This window comes from Zonotrichia leucophrys, chromosome 3 (assembly GCF_028769735.1).
Source record: "Zonotrichia leucophrys gambelii isolate GWCS_2022_RI chromosome 3, RI_Zleu_2.0, whole genome shotgun sequence".
Classification (NCBI taxonomy): domain Eukaryota; kingdom Metazoa; phylum Chordata; class Aves; order Passeriformes; family Passerellidae; genus Zonotrichia; species Zonotrichia leucophrys.
The window spans coordinates 110469049-110486403 of NC_088172.1; the positions used below are offsets into that span (position 1 = coordinate 110469049).

Below are 17355 nucleotides of genomic sequence, written 5' to 3' on the forward strand. Positions count from 1 at the left end.
GCTCCAAGTTTCATCCAACCTGGCCTTGGACATGTCCAGGTATGAGGCAGCCACAGCTTCTCTGGGAAACCTGCGCCCAGACTGCACTATCCTCACAGCCAAGAATTTCCTCCTAATATCCCATCTAAACCCACCATCCTTCAGTTTAAGGCCATTCCCTGTGTCCTGTCCCCCTTGTCCCCAGTCCCTCTCCAGCTCTCCTGGAGCCCCTTTAGGCCCTGGAAGGGGCTCTGAGCTCTCCCTGGATCCTTCCCTTCTCCAGGTGAGCACCCCCAGCTCTCCCAGCCTGGCTCCAGCTGCAGCAGCTCTGGAGGCAGCACCATCACCTCTGGCACCTCTAAAAGCCAGACTGGGCTTGTCTCAAACAGGACTCAACAAGATCCAGACCAAGGATCAAAGACGAGCAGCTGGGAAGAGCAACATCCTCAGAAGCACCGTGGCCACGTTAGTCATCGAACTGCGGTCAGGAGGAATGTTCTCTCCACCAGAGATTCCCATTAAAGCATGGTCAGGAGGAATGTTCTCTGCACCAGATGTTCCCATTGTCAGGAGGATGTTCTCTCTACTAGAGGTTCCCATTGTCAGGAGGAATGTTCTGTCCACCACAGATACCCATCTTTAGGAGAAATTTTCCCTTCACCAGAGGTTCCCACTGTCAGGAGGAATGTTCTCTCCATCAGATGTTCCCATCATTGGAAAGCCAAGGTGTGGGAGGAGGGCAAGGCCTCCTTTCACCTGCAGGGAGGGTTTATCCATGGATTAGGGAGGCAGGGTGGGGCTGTGGGAAGTTATGGGTGTCATCTCCTCAGCCAAGCTTCTCTTGCTGACCCATCACAGGTTGTGCAACACCTGGAGGCAGGACCTGCTCAGACACAGAAATGGGGGCCCAGCAGGGCCTCAACACCCTCACAGCCAGGAATCCCTTCCCAATTTCCCATCCATCCCTGCCCTCTGGCAGTGGGAAGCCATTCCCTGTGTCCTGTCCCTCCATCCCTTCTCCCCAGTCCCTCTCCAGCTCTCCTGGAGCCCCTTTAGGCCCTGGAAGGGGCTCTGAGCTCTCCCTGGATCCTTCTCCTCTCCAGGTGAGCACCCCCAGCTCTCCCAGCCTGGCTCCAGCCCTTGGAGCATCTCCATGGCCTCCTCTGGACTCTCCCCAGGCTGCTCCATGTGGATTTTCACTTCACAAACCCTCCCTGTGACTTCATTTACTCCAAGCATTGATGCCACGTTTAACACCCCAGCTACTGACTGAGCCTGCAGGGCTCTTCCCTCCTGGCCATGTCACTTTTCCCACCTTCTCCAACCAATGACAAACCCAGGATCCATTTGCAAAGGATTTTATTAAAGTAGGCATCATCCACAACTAACAATAGTTGAAAAAATATTCTTAACAACCTTTTTTTTTAAATTTTTTTTTGTCCTGAATAAGTAACTTAACAGACACAGTGCTCAAGTGTCATGAGGAAAGTCTCTGCCCAGAAGTCAAACTTCCAACTGGTAGAAAAAGGTAGATATTTTGCACCACATCAAGTTGGTTTAATACAGAAAAAAAAAGTGACATCATAACAAGTTAATGTGGAAAACATGGGAGGGAAAAAATACAGATCATTGGTGAGATTGAAAATGAGACTTTCAAACAGGATGCAGACCTTGCAGACACATTTAATAATATTCCCTGATTGTCACAACAGTTTACTCCAGACCACTCTCTATAGGAACATGGTTTATTTCAAATTTGAAAAAAATTAAGTTGCTTAAATGGCTGCTCCTAAATGAGGCCGGTAACAGCTTGGCAGGAAAAACAAAACTGTGTCCAAAATGCCATAGGTTTGAATTCCACCTTTGCCATGACACCTGTTCCAAGGCTTTTGTGTAATTCCACCACCAAGGACAGTGTTTCAGAAGAAAGAACATTCCTGCTCCTCACTCTTGCTGACTCCAATGAAACTGGAGCTGAGAATGAGGGTGAGGGGATCAGACCCCAGGACTCTGACTGATGTAAGGACATGGAGTGAGACCCATTATCAAAAACTCTTTAATTTACACTTCCCAAAAGTGGAACAGAGGCACTGAGGAGTGGACAAGACACTTCAGCTCCTTTCCAGCCCTTCATCTGCTGGCTCCAGGTCCCTGGGAGACAATCCAGTCTGGATCCCATCCTTTTGGGCAGAGGACAAAGCCCAGCCAGTCTCTCCTTAGAGGGTGGGAAGGGGCAGCTCACTTCACCTCCCATTGAGCCAAAAATTACACTTGAGCTACGTGAGAGTTACAAAGTGGCCAAAGTTTAAAAAATTTGTCCTTTCAGCAATGTAAACAATATAAAAATGTTTCAGTAACAGCCACGACCCTTGAGCTTAAATACCTGGGAAATTCCTACTTTGCCCGCAGATGAAAGGGTAAAATACATACAAAACTAAGAGATACAAGTGTAACAAATGTTTCAAATAATTGGGTTTCACCAAAGAATCTTCATTGGAAGGTTACTTTTGTGAGGAAACATATTCCCTGCAGGAGAACTCCTGCACAAAGAGACAGAAGTCTGATCAGGGCAGGGTTACAGAGAACACAACGGACACAACCACCAAAGCACCGTCACAGAAAACAGAGCAATCAAGTTGTAGGCAAAAAACAAACAAACAAAAAAATACTTGAATATTTTTACCTACACACACTACTGGAGTATACAACACCAAAAAAAAAAAAAAACCCAAAAAAAAAAAAGAAAGGAGAGCTTCCTGTAGGGAATTTCCAGTCATTTTGAAAATGAAAGGTATTTTTTCTTTGAAAAAAATAAAAGTCCAAAGCTCCCAGAGGCTGTTTCTCAGCTGGAGTAGCTAACAGCTCAGACTCACATCCATGGAAACTGGTACTTTACCTACAATGCCTTTCCTGTCTCTCCAGTCTGTCATTTCCTGAAGTCTCCTAAGTAGCTTTTGAACTGACACCTCTTCCTCTCACACATCTACTAAAACTCCCTTGTTCATCCCAGAATCTCCTGTGCATGAAACTCAACGAGCAGAACAGCCCTTAGCTGTAGCTAGAAGATGGTTTCAGCTTCTGGATCCCTCTCTGAAGAATAAAAGGGTATGAGTTACATATAAACAGCATCTACAAACACAGTGCACGTGGAAAATGGGGTGAATGGGAAAGATTTCCAAGGCTGACCTGACTCTACCGTAAGGCTCCATCCTCAGCCCACCTTTAAAACTTGTTTCAGGCAATGTGACACTGTGAAGAGACTCCAAACAACTGGGAGAACCAAAAGTACTGCTAAAAACCCAGCCTCCCTAAAATCCCACCCAGACTCACATCCATGGAACAGCTCTTCAGATTTCAGCTCTCCCTCCGAGGCTGCACTGAAGGCAGCGGCACTTGCAGAGAACAGGACAAAGCTCCGCTTGTAAACCCTGTTTTTTTTTTTTAAAGCATGATGAGAATTCAAGTCCTATTCCACTTCACATTTATAAGCAGCATCATCATAAGAATGCTACGCTGTATGCCCTAAGTATAGAAAAGTGTATGCTTAGACAGCACTAAAGAGAGATATAAATAGGAGCTATCGAGCAAAGTTTGATTTCAAACTAGAATTGCAACATCCCCTGCAATTTGGAAACACGAAACAGCTCTTCTGATGTCTCTCTTGTAAGCAAAGAGTAAAAAGGTTCTTGCTGCAACCTAACATCCTCCACCAGGAAAAAGCAAAACCTATTGTTAGCTTTTTGGGATATGCCTGAAAGTTGGACAATGCTATCCCACTTGTTTGCCAAGGAAGAGGCAGGAATGATTGGAGAGCCATCAGCCAGGAGTAAGTGCTATTTTGGTGTTTTTCCCTAAGTGTGAAAGTTCAAGAACTCTGTGTTTGTCAGCAGTGCTGTGTTTGGGGACAGCACCCAGTGCTGCTGTTTATCTAAAGGACATTGCAGCTACAGGACATTTCTGCCCAATTCTGCCACTACTTACGAAAATTAGCAACTGACATGCTCTAAGACTCAGAAAATTAGAAACTAAAATGCAGCCATTTCTTCCTGGTCCTCTGTGGAAATCTGGAAACATCTGAAAGCATTTCAGTTAGCTTGGGCAACCCTAGAGTCAGACCCAAGGTAGCTAAACATGGTGGTCACCAGCTCAGGGAGGTCATAGTCATGTTTCCAACCCCAGTCCCTGCGGGCGTTGCTGTCGTCGAAGTTCATGGGCCAGCTGTCAGCTGCAGGGAGAAAAAAGAAAAAGAACCAAGAAAGGTGAGGTTTAGGAAAAATCTCTCTGAACTTTGAGATGTTTCATCATTACTAAGCTGAATTTTGAACCATAAGGCTTGAACTGCACAGGAGCAATTTGTCAGTTCCTAAAAAGAAAAGAGACTTTATTTCAGCCCTGATGATGTTTTTTCTTACCTGCTGCCAGGGAGGATACTAACCTATGGCCTGCCTGACTTGATCCACATTGTAGGTCATCTGGAGCTCAGGGACATACTTCTGCACCTCCTGGGCCAGCTCCTCAGGAGTGAAGCTCATGGCACTGATGTTGTAGGTCCTCATGGTCAGGGCTTCTGCAGGGGCCTCCATGATCTCCAGCGTGGCCTTCAGGCAGTCGTCGATGTACATCATGGGCAGCCGGGTGTCTGGCCTCAGGTAACACTTGAACTTGCCAGTCTTTATGGCATCATGGAAAATCTTGACAGCATAATCTGGGGAAGAGGATAATGGATGTGTATGATATGTTTTGTGCACTTCATGAGAGTCAACAAGCCTCAGACCAACCCTGAAGTCTCCTGTCTGAAATCTGGCAGCAGGACTGTGAGATATTCATCATGAAATCACAGAGTGGTTTGGGTTGGATAGGAGCTTAAAGATCATTGAGTTCTAATCCCCTGCCATGGGAAGGGATGCCACTTGCTATCCCAGGTTGTTCCAAGCCCCATTGATCCTGACTTTGAATATTTCCAGGGATGGGGCAGCCACAGCTTCCCTGGGCAACCTCACAGGGAACAATTCCTTCCCAATATCCCATCCATCCCTGCCCTCTGGCAGTGGGAAGCCATTCCCCCTTATCCTGTTATTCCATGTCCCTGTGAAAAGTCCTCCCCAGCCCTCTTGTCATGCCCCAGTCACTCACCAGTTGTTCCCCCCCCAGGCTGGGAATCAGCAGAGATGATCCCTGGATACCGGAGGCAGCGGAAGTCCAGGCCGTAGCGGTAGTGGTAGTACTGGGGAGGGAGCAGAAACACAGAGTTACACACCAAGGGTTGGTCACACACCCTCTGGTTTCACAGGAAAAATCTGACCCAGGATGAACCTTCAGCTGTCCCAGGACAGGGATGAAAGGAATAGAATTATTGAACAATGCCCATTCCCTGCCTGGCAGCTGATCTCCCTGCTTGTCCTTTTCCAGCTCACATCCACATTGGTAGATCTTTGATCTTTGACATGGATTGTCATGCTACTCATGTAGGGTGTACAATGTTCACAAAATAAACATTCTCAAGTTTGTGAGACTTTCCAGGATAATACAGACCTCAGACCTGGAAACTGATATAAAAATATCAGCTTTAAAAATGTTGTTTATAAATAACTACAAAGCCAGAAGAGAAGTTGTGCATGTACAGACTCACAAGACTTGGACTTTAAGGTTTTTTTTTTGTAGAGGAGGAGCAAAAAGTCATCACTGTGTACCTGCTGTCACAAGGCTTTGTGCACTGTCCTTTCTGCAGTGCCATTCACACTGGCACAGAGGCCAAAGCCATAAAAAACAGGGAAAGAAATGACACTGAAACTCAGCTGTTTGCCAGCTCCCCATGCTTTGTGCTTTTCCCAAAAAAAACACAAAAGATGTTTGACCTTCAGAGCTGCCTCAGACTATTGCTGAGTAGTAAAGCCTGAATTAAGGAAAAATGGGGGAAAGAATGAGTGGGGAATCTGACAAAAGCAATGAATTCTGATCATAGAATCATGGAATGGCTTGGGTTGGAAGAGAACTTAAAGAACATTCCAACCCCTAGCAAGGACAGGGACAACTCCACCATCCCAGGTTGCTCTGAGCTCTGTCCAACCTGGCATTACCATGGATGGGGCAGCCACAGCTTCTTTGAGAAACATGTTTCAGTGAAGTTCTACCAGACCTTTTAGGAAATGAATAAAGTAAAAAATTCTCACTTCTCCCATGAGCTCAGCATGGACCTTGGAGACTCCATAGATTGTCCTTGGCCTCTGAATGCAGAGATCAGGAGTTGGATCTCGAGGAGAGGTGGGTCCAAAGGCTCCAATGGTGCTTGGAACAAAGAGCCTCAAATTATGCTCAGCTGCAATATCCAGAACATTGTGTAAACCTAGGAAAAAAACCACAAAACAGGATTTATCAGAATATTTCTGCTTTCTCAAGCCATTGTGAGAATTATAGAATATTCTCAGCTGGAAGGCACCTATCAAGATTATCCATGGCCCTGCACAGGCACCCCAATAATCCCACCCTTTGAGCATTGTCCAAACACTCCTGGAGCTCTGGCAGCCTTGGGAATGTCACCATTCACTGGGGAGTGTTAGAGGAGCCTCCTTGATCTAGGTCTCATAAGCTCTTGGAGGTCTATAACACACCTAAGGTAGCTCAGCTACCCTTAGAGGCAGAAAAATCAGCAGGATGGCTTCTGTTGCAGTGTTGGAAACAAAAAGGTTTAATAAAAAGCAAAATAACAAACAGAGAAAAACCAAGCCAAGGGCAAGAGGTTCTTGTTTTTAGTAAAACACCTTACAAAAGTGATTAGTTTCTTTGTTCTCTTCTTTTTCTAGTAAATTGCCCAAGAGGGATTTTTTGGCTTCTGTCCAATTAGCTCTCCTTAAGTTTGAGGTGAAGCCCCTAAGGTCCTATGAAGTTTTTTTTTCACCTAATTGAAGAGAGAAACTGTGGTGGTGTTCACAGGAGTCCCAGGATAAGAGAAGAGAATGCTGACTTCATGTTTCAGAAGGCTGATTTATTATTTTATGCTATATATATATTATATTAAAAGTAAATGATATATTAAAACTAAACTAAAAGAATAGAAGAAAGGATTTCATCAGAAGGGAAGAGAGAAAGGAAAAGGGAGAAAGGAAAAGGGAGAAAGGAAAAGGGAGAAAGGAAAATCTTGTGACTGACCAGACAGTCCGAGACAGCCAGACTGTGATTGGCCATTAATTAGAAACAACCACATGAGACCAATCACAGACCATCTGCTGCATTCCACAGCAGCAGATAATCATTGTTTACATTTTGCTCCTGAGGCCTCTCAGCTTCTCAGGAGAAAAAATCCTGGCAGAGGGATTTTTCAGAAAATATCATGGCTACAAGAAATTACTGGCCTTCTTTCCTTTTTGAGGGGACAAAAGACACTTTTGTCCCTCCGCCAACAGGGAGCACATTCCTATAGGGGAGCTGTTCCAACGCCAGACACCCTCTGGGGAAGAACCTTTCCAAACCTGCCCTGACACAGCTTTAAGCCCTCAAACCCAGCACACACCAGTGATGTTGACAGCCCTGGCCAAGGGCACGTTGGCCTCTCCCACGGCGCTGAGCAGGGCGCTGTAGTGGAACAGCCACGTGATGCGGTTGTTCACCACGATCTCCCGCAGGTTCTTGTAGTCCAAGATATCCGCGAAGATGAAAGGACCTGCAGGAGGTGGAAGCAGTGGGAAATTGGATGTCAGAAATGGATGGAAGGAAGGTTCTGCATGAAGCTCAGGCAGCTGTTTCTACCACTTAAAATACATCACTAAACAGCAAGTTTGAGGAAAAGTTTTCATAAGTTCCCAGTGAAAATCAAAGAGTCTTAAATCTGACTCTATATCTGCCTCATTATAAAAATTCCTTGAGCATGTAAAAACAAAGCACAAGTTTCCTTTCCAACCTCCTCCCTCCAAAAGAATAAAAGCACCTCTTTTTCAGCAGGAGCACAAGGTGTCTTAAATCCTGCTCCATATCCACCTCATAGTAAAAATTCGTTGAGCAAGAAAAAACACAGCACAAGTTTCATTTCCACTTCCTTCCTCCAAAAGAATAAAAGCAATTCTTTTTCAGCAGAAGCACAAAGAGTCTTAAATCCTACTCTATATCCACCTCATTATAAAAATTCCTTGAGCATGTAAAAACACAGCACAAGTTTCATTTCCAACCTCCTCCCTCCAAAAGAATAAAAGCACCTCTTTTTACAGCAGGAGTACAAGGTGCCTCAAATAGTTATTTGAGTTGGAAAAGTGGCACATTTTTTCACTGCAAAGAGAAATATTTTCCTAAATATTTCTCTTTGCAGTGAAAAAATGCAAAAAGAAATATTTAGGAAAAGGGAATAAGAGAAGAAACCAACATCTTGGCAAGATTTGAAAGCAGAGAGGCATTATGCAAAAGGTTTGAAAAGCTGCTTGTCAGTGTAATCCACTTATCACTTTGATAATTAGTTTATGAATATCAGAGGTAAAGTCAAGGATTTTTTTTTTCCATGTGCTTCCCCAGTCACTTACCACTATAAAAAACATTATCTGCAGGCTTTCTAATGTCAGACAAGATCACATTGTTCTTTCCAAAGCGTTTCCTGTGTAAAAATACCCACAGGGAACAGTGAGTCCACAGCTTTTCGAGATAATCCATCAGTTGCTATTTTGTTTTGCAGGAGCAATAGCAGAGGAACAACATTTTCCACAATAAAATCAGCTACTGCACTAAACAAAAAAACACCCCAACAATCCTTTAAATATCAACCCAGCATCTTAAAAAATGATCAAATACTTCTAGCAGAAGTCAAGCTCTGCATGAGGATAGAGAAATTTTTTAGAAAGTGAAAATATGTTGGGAAAAGAGACTTTCCTACACTTTTCTTACTGAAAATTTTACCCAGGGATAATTTACTCCCCTGCAGACAACAAAAAGCCACTGGGATTGTTGTAACTGCAGTTACTTTTATATCAACTAAGCAAATAGAAGAGAGAAATTGTGACCTTGTGCTAATCAACACAAGGCTGTTGGAGAGAGCAGATCTGGGGGCATTGGAGCACATTCTGGCCTCCCATTATTTGCATAATTTAAAAATATATCATAGAAATGGTAGAAAATGTTCAAACTGCTACAGTGTTGAGTGCAGTGAGTCTGCTCACTTTTAATCTTGGTCTAAACTCCCTCCAGCAAAGACTGTGAGCAAATGATAAACTGGAGCTGAGCTGGATATGGACAAGGACATGGATCAGGGAGAGCTCTTGGAGCATTTCACACTTCTTGAAAAGATGTCATAAAAAAAAGGAGGTAACTGTGCTTGAGGTGGGGAAAAGGAGAAGGAAAAAGAAGGAAAACTCTGAGGGTTCAGACTCTGAATACTCCCATTTAGGAAGCAAACAACTCAGCAGACAGTCCCTCAGACCAAATCCTGCTATTTTGGGAATTATGACCAATGGACACGCAGAAAATACGTCAGGAACCCACAGCAAGCACAGGAGGGACAAATAAAATGATGGTGAAAATTTAATTATAGAATCATTAAGAATCATTAAGGAAAAGACCTTTAAGATCATCAAGTCCAGCTATTAATGTTATTTACAAAGCCAAGGAGACAAAAACAGCATTTGAAAAATAGGATTTCTTTTATAAACAACTTTCCAGACTACTATTGCTGGAATTCCTCACTGACAGCAAGCCAGGGAATGGTGACCCACCTCAGCAGCTTTGCAAGTCCCACCCCGAGCTGGCCAAGACCACCTAAGAGACAAAAATCAGAGGAAAAGGGGGGGTCACAATGCAGAATTCCATTATTATCTGTATCACATCAAGAATTAGTATGATGTTCTGAGAAGAGTCAGGAAGCTTTTACATTTTTTTCTCAAGGAACTGGTTTTAGAAGAGTTCTGGAATTAAAACAGGAAAGTTCACACAGGACTCTGATGGCAAAGATCATCCCAATTCCAGGATATTTGGGGTATTTTTGCTTCCAGAACTGTGCCCTTTGGGGAGGGAGGAGAGCAGTGGGAAAGCTCAGCAGAGAAGCAGGAACCCAGCTGTGCCAGGAGTGCTGACCTGTGATCAGCACCCGGGGATGGTCCGACTCGGAGAACGTCACCGAGTGGAAGCTGGCGTCGGAGGCCACCTGGCGTGGGGACACCCCAATGGCCCTGACGGGCACCAGGGACACCCCACAGCCACAGCCAGAGCTCTGCAGCAGCTGGCTGGCAGCTCTGCCCAGGTTCCTGATGACTGGCATCTTCCCCTTTCAGGTGTGCTGTGAGGAGAGAGACAAAAGATGAGTCACGAGTGATTCAACCCCATTAAACAGCTTTGAAAACTCTGCTAAAAGGGAAAACTCTGCTAAAAGGGAAAACTCACTCTGCTAAAAGGGAAAACTCTGCAGGGATCCAGAGGAATTTGATGCCATCCCAGAGCTGAGGGATTGTGCCAAGCAAGGGCTGAAAGCAGCCTGGGATGTAACATGAGCAGAGGTAATGTATTCCCTGGAGTGAGCTCAGGAAAATATCCACAGTCCAGAAAAATGGGCAGGGAGAATGCTGTAAAGCTCAAGTTTAAACTTTTTTTTTTTAAATTTCACTTGGAAGTGTGATTTGAAGGATAAATACAGAATAAAACAAAGCTGCTGTGATGCCACGTTTGGAGTGGAAGTTTTGCAGGCTGCTGTGAATAAGCAAAACTCCTCAGGATTGCATCAGCAAGAGCAGCTGAGCCAAGGAGGCAACAGGAAATATCTTGAAAAAAAAGGGAGATTTACTCTGATTTAACACTCAGGATGGACAATACCCAGAAAGCAAACAGAGGAGTGGCAAGGCTTAGCCAGGCCTCAGGAAAATGTCCTAATTATTTCACATAATTATAATTTACCCTGTGCTGCATTCAAGTTTCGGTTCTTGCTCTCCAAATCTTTCATATTGCAGAAGGAAATGCAAAGTACCCCAAATAAATAACACCTGCAGCCACAGCTGGTCATTTCTGTGGTGCAAATTTAATTCTCTCAAATAAAATCCTCAAGGCACAGCCAGTAATTTTTTCCTTATCCCCTCTGAACATTTTTTAACTGTTTCACAAGGGTCTAGAATATGTAAATTCCCAGATGAAAGCATATTTCAAACTTGCCTGATGGGGTTACCCTGTCAAATCCTTTCTTGGGGCATATATTCTTAAAAGGAGAGTCAGGTAGATGGAAGCTCTCCACAAGAAATTGCAGCAGTTCATTGCTGCAGATGAATTCCAGTTGCAGAGAAAACCAAACAAGTGATTCATGTGGGTGTTCCTTTCACTTCTCAGTCACCTGGCAGAGAATGTTCTGGTACTTGAGGGAGTTCTGCTATTTAAATACAGATTTGCTAAATATTGTCTAGTAAGACAGCCTCATTAAATGGCATTATTAAAAAAATACATTTAAACTGATCAAAAAGACTCAGTCTGAGATGCCCAGAGAGGTGATGGGAGTGTCCATCCTTGGAAATACCCAAATTCCATCTGGACACAGACCCAGGCATCAGCTCTCATGATTATCCCTTCCTATTTCAGCATTGAAGAATAAAATCTTCCAGCACTGAGAGAGACTCACTGGTCTGTGTGACAAAAAATTTCCACTCCAAGTACCTGAAAAAGCATTTTGAGCTTTGAAAAGTACAAACAAAAGTTGGCTGTGACTAAAATTGGTTTCCCAGTGACTGGACTGGTTTTTGCAAACATACTTAGAGTGAAACCACAAAGGCTTAAGCTGAAAATTTACTCCCAGGTCTGACTCAGAACAGTAAATGCATTTTATGCCAGGAACTGAAACAGCCAGGCAGCAGAGCTGCTGCAAAAACCCCCACTGATGGCATTTATTTTTATTTCAAATACAAAGAGGGGGAAAAACCAGGTGTGACTGGCTACTAAAGTTGCCATTAATGCACAGATATATAAAGAAATCAATATTATGCCTTAAAAACACTTCCCCAAATAGCTGAAGTCAGCCCCACACAGTGATTAACTTGCAAAAGCAACTCATACAGGAAAGCCCATTCTCCCAGATCCAAATTTTTCACCTTAATTAACTTCCAGAAGTTATTAACAGCCCTGAACATGTACAAAAAATTAATTTAACAGATGTAAAGTAACTTATATTTTATACAGGCTTCCCTTTTTACTATCCCAGAGAGGAATACTTCTGTTCTGTTGGGAACTGAAGAGGAAAATATCATCTATATAATATATAGATAAAATCTATAATGGAAGGTGTCCTTGCTCATGAAACAGGAAGAGCTTTAAGATCCCTTCCAACCCAAACCATTCCATAATTCCACAATATATTTTCAAACCCCCTCCCACATCCCCTTCTGAATAGTTTCTCAGCCCCTGATCTCATTTATCAACTCAAACTGATATTACAAAGTGCTAGCAAAATGAGGAAGTTTTATCTTGAAACATCAAAGTTATTTCTCCCACCCCAGTGATTTAAACCAATAACCAAAGGTAATTTCAAGGATTAGGCAATGGGATTGCAGCTGGAATTTTCCCTGTCCTGTACTCACCTGGGCCTCAGCTGGTGATAAGGCAGAAGCAGAGCAGAGAAGGCAATTTATAGGACACTGCCTCTTTGGAAAGCCAATCAAAACCTGGCAGAGAGTAGGAGTTGTCCCACACCTTAAGGAAAAAAAAACCAAAAAAAAAAGTGCGTGTGAGAGCAGCAGCAGCAGCCAGGGATTTCACTGTTCTCTCCTGCTTGATTTTGAAATGCCTGGAAGTTTGGGATAGGCAGGGAAAGGGCTCCGAAGGTGCACAAGCTGCTCCTCCAAGTCCCAGAAGCAGCCAGCCTCAGGTCATGGCTGAAGGACAGAGTTTAAATTAATTAGTGGCAGTGCAAAAAGATTAGCAGAGAGCAAACACGTGTTCCAATGAACAATAATCTGCCTGGGATAGCAGGAAATTTCTGGGGTTTGTAAGAAGATTAAAGCACTGGGAGAGGGAAAAGAGGGAATAAAGAAAAAAAAAAGAGACATTCATAAAATGACATTTAGTGAGTGAACTGCCAGCTGCTGATCCTCTGCGAGGTTTCCAAGGTGTTACATAACCAGCAACACCTGTTGCTCACATAAAAGTCAGAAATGTTTATGGAAACCAGCAGCTCTTGTAAATTAGTTATTAATAGAATGTCACGGTGACAAGAAAGATAAGAGTGTCATGGGCTTTGTCTGGAAAGTCCCACTGCAAGCTTCAAAGAAAATGGGAGAGAGGGAGGAAAAAGAGGCCAAACCAAACCCCAGAGCTCCCACAGGATCTCTGGGGCTGCACAGCTGCTGGGATGCCACAGGGTGCCCCTCCAGGGAGCTAAACCAAAGAATCCAGAACTTGCTTCTTTCAAAGAAAATTAAGGGACTGTGCAGGGCACAGGATCTTGCAGATTCCCAGCCACATCCTCGGGAACATGGTCCACACCAACTCACTGAGCTCCAAGTTCTCAACTCCCAGTTGGCTCCAAACCACAAAGCTTCTGCTCCAGACCTGCAGATTTGCTTCTGCTTGGGAGGCTCCTCTAATTTTCCCAACTGTATCAAGAGCTTGAGGAGTGAGACAGCACCTTCCTTGGGCATCCAGAAGATGAAGCACAAGCCACAGGAAAGCCTCTGCTGTGCCCAAGTGGAAACTCCATCAGATCCCTGCATTTGGGAGCACTCAAGCTGCAACAACTTAGGGATAATCTCAGTTCAACCCCAGGGACTGCTGCCTGGATAGCTGGACCCAAATGCATCTCACATTCCCTGCTGGCAATTCCTCTGGTTCTGAAACCCCTCAGGCTGGGACTCTGCGTCCCTGCCGGTGTCCCCTGGCAGGAGGGATGTGCCAGGGTGTCCAGGCTGGAGCTGTTCCCCCTGGCAGGGAGCTGCTGGCCAAGCTCAGCTGGAATAACCTTGACACACGCAGGGCTCCTGTCCCAGGGGTGACGCACGGCCCGGCGTGAGGCCGAGCCCCTCTGCAAGAGGAGACGTCAGCCCGAGCCGTGAGGGACCTGCTGGGAACCTGACCTCAGCCGCCAAAAATAAACAAAAAAAAAAAAAAAAAAAAAAAAAAGGAGATTACGCAGCCGCTGAACAGCGTGAAACTCCTGGAAGAGGTAAGGAAGGTCCAGAATGTCCAGTGTGTCCTGGGCACAGTGGGCAGTAGGGGAGGGGGGATTCTGCCCCTCTCAGGTGAGACCCCACCTGCAGAGATGCCTCCAGATCTGGCCAACAGCAGGAGGACCTGGAGCTGCTAGAGAGAGTCCAGAGGAGGCCACAGAGATGCTCCAAGGGCTGGAGCCCCTCTGCTCTGGAGCCAGGCTGGGAGAGCTGGGAGGGCTCACCTGCAGAGGAGAAGACTCCAAAGGGACCTCAGAGCCCCTTCCAGCACCTAAAGGGGCTCCAGGAGAACTGGAGAGGGACTTGGCACAAGCCATGGAGGGACAGGACAAGGGGTAGCAGCTTTAAACCTAAAAAAGTAGGTTTAGCTGGGCTGCTGGGAAGGAATTCTTGGCTATGAGCATGGAGAGGAGCTGGCACAACTTGCAGAGAAGCCGTGGCTGTCCCTGAACCCCTGGAAGTGTCCAAGGCCAGTTTGGACGGGACTTGTAGCACCCTGGGACAGTGGAAGGTGTCTCTGCTCACGGCACGGATTGGAACGGGAGGATCTTTGAAGTCCCTTCCACCCCAACCATTCCCCGATTCCCTGGCGCTTCACCCGGCACAGCCCCCGCTGATGAAACCACGGAGCCGGGGCGGCTGACGGGCACGAACAAAACCCGCCCGTCCGCAGCGAGTGTGCGGTGAGGCGCCAAAGCGCCACGAGCACCGAACCGCCGGTCCCGAATTGTCCCCAGAGTGTCCCCAGAGGAGGGGACCGCGCGGTGCCGGGACAGCCGCCCCTCCCCCATCCCATTCATTCGGTGGCGCCGGGAGCGGGGCGGTCCCGCCATCCCAAATTCCCCAAAGCCCAGCAGCCCCCGGTCCGGTCCGGTCCATGCCCGCGCTCACCCCGCTCCTGCCGCGCTCGCGCTCCCGCCGCCGCCCCGTTCGCTCAGCCCGGTCCGCTCGCGCCGGGGCCGGGGCCTGACGTCAGCGGCGGCCGCCCAGGGGATTGGGCGGTGACGTCACACGGGCGTGATGTCACGCGCCGTGAGGGGCGGCGGTGGCGGGCGGGGCGCGGCGGCCCCTCAGGAGCTGAGGGCGGGCGGTGCCCGGCCACGGGGACAAGGGACATTACAGCTCATCCCGTCCCCTGCCGTGGGCAGGGACACCTTCCACTATCCCTGATTGCTCCGAGCCCTGTCCAACCTGGCCTGGAACACTGCAAGGGATGGGGCAGTGACAGCTTCTCTGGGAGCCCTGTGCCAGGGCCTCCCCACCCTCACAGGGAACAATTTCTTCCCAATATCCCATTTAACCCTGCCCTCTGGCTGTGGGAAGCCGTTCTCCCTCTTCTGCCACTCCATGCTCTTGTCCAAAGTCCCTCTCCATCTGTCACCAACACTCACCAGCCAAGCCACTGTACAACACAGCACTGCTCACAGATTCCCAAATCCCAGAATCGCTAATTCCCAGAGCCCCAGGATGGGTCAGGTTAAAACGGACCACTGGAGGCCATCTGGTACAACCTTCCTGCTCTAGAAGGGTCATGCCATAGCACAGGGTTATGTCTGTGAAAAACACCAATCTCTTGTTTTTAAAATTTTAAAAGTTTAATAGTAATAAAATGGTTATAAAATAGTAATACAATTAGAGTAATAATAATTTGGACAGTTTGGATTAGGACAATATGAGACAATAGAGACAAAGAGTTACGGATGTCTGGGTACCTTTTCTGGGCAGCACAAGCCTGAACAAAGACACCCATTAACAAAGGATTAACCCTTAAAAACAACAGCCTGTTGCATATTCATACACTTCATACACGATGCATAAATTCCATTCAAATACAGGATTCTGTCTGGTCATCCTAAATTTCTTCCTCTGAATCCTAATCGTGCCTTCGAGGTGGGAAGAAGTTAGTTTCTTCTGATAAGAGAGCAATAAATTCTTTTTCTCTGAAAGATTTAGGTGACCTGTGGCTGCTATCTCACTGCGAGTCCTTTCTTTAAAAATAGTATTTTACATAGTATAGTTTCTATTTTAACATATTTATAACCGAAAACTATACTTAACACACGACTTAGGAGAATTAATCCAGCATTACTTTCTAACACAACACATACAATATTCATTTTAATATTTGCAAAAAGCCAATCATAAAATACACGCATTTTTCACAATGTCCAGGCAGTTCTGGAATATTCCCAGTGAGGAGACTCCACAGCCTCTCTGGTCCCTGTTCAGTGCTCGGTCACTGCACAGGAAAGAAGTTCTGCCTCCTGTCCAGGTGGAACTTGCTGGGCTCAGTCCCTGCCCATGGCTCTGGTGCCATTGCTGGGCCCTGGAGCAGAGCCTGGGCCCTGCTCTGCCCCTCCCTGCACACAGGGACACCCAGGGCTGAGGGCCCCTCTCAGCTGTGCCTCCTCTCCAGGCTGAACAGCCCCAGCTCCCTCAGCCTTTCCCTGTCAGGGAGATGCTCCTGTCATCATCTTTCCATCACACCAGTGTCACTGTCATATTTTCTGAAAAATCCCTTCACCAGGATTTCTTCTTCTGGGAAGCTGAGAAGCTTCAGAGAAAAAGGAAAAAAAACAATATTATCTCATTTTTCTCCCCTGCATTTTGCTGTTTTGGAATGTGGTCTGGAGATTGTTTATCCAACAGGTTTGATTTGTTTCATGTGAATTGCTTTTATTTAATGACCAATCACCATCCAGCTGTGTCAGGACTCTGAGGAGTCAGTCATGAGTTTTTAGTATCTTGTTAAGCCTTTGGTAAGTATTCTTTCTCTATACTTCAGTATAGTTTTAGTATAGCATTTCATTAATATAATATCATAAAATAATAAATTAGCCTTCTAAGAACATGGAGTCAGATTCTCAATTCCTCCTTTGTCCTAGGGCCCCAGCAAATACCACACACCAGTGCAATTGTCTCTCCTAGGTTGTACCACGAGCTCCTTGACTGCCCAGACATCAGAGAGGGATGTAGTACCCAAATGATCTTTTTGTTGCTAAAAATCACCTCTGCATTTCAAATTTCCATCCAAAGATGCTGCCTTTGCATCCTTCTGCTGGCTGTTCTACATGAACAGCTGCTAAAACTCACTCTCCCTTGCTTAGACTCTGCTTTTTAGCGTTCCTGCTCTTACTGAGGTCACAGTGGCTGGGCAGGACCTGTTAGGTTTTACATTGTTTCCTAAAAGTTCAATAAAAGAAGGTATTTCCCCTTTTCCCATCAAGGTCAGTGCCTCGTGTATGGCCAAGTCCCAAATGCCTTCAGCCCAGCA

At 45.9% G+C, this 17355-nt stretch overlaps 1 protein-coding gene across 1 annotated transcript; it reads right to left on the reverse strand.

Annotated features, from left to right (window-relative positions):
- Nucleotides 1–1321: 1321 nt before the first annotated feature.
- LOC135446244 (L-threonine 3-dehydrogenase, mitochondrial-like) lies at nt 1322–15065 on the reverse strand. The gene is made up of 10 exons (XM_064709943.1): nt 14973–15065; nt 12498–12609; nt 10024–10225; nt 9666–9708; nt 8484–8554; nt 7487–7636; nt 6150–6322; nt 5113–5203; nt 4415–4684; nt 1322–4204 (listed from the first exon to the last, which is right to left on the reverse strand). Exons 3-10 carry the CDS (start codon nt 10205–10207, stop codon nt 4065–4067), a joined length of 1122 nt encoding a protein of 373 aa, XP_064566013.1. The 5' UTR covers nt 10208–10225; nt 12498–12609; nt 14973–15065; the 3' UTR covers nt 1322–4064.
- Nucleotides 15066–17355: the final 2290 nt, after the last annotated feature.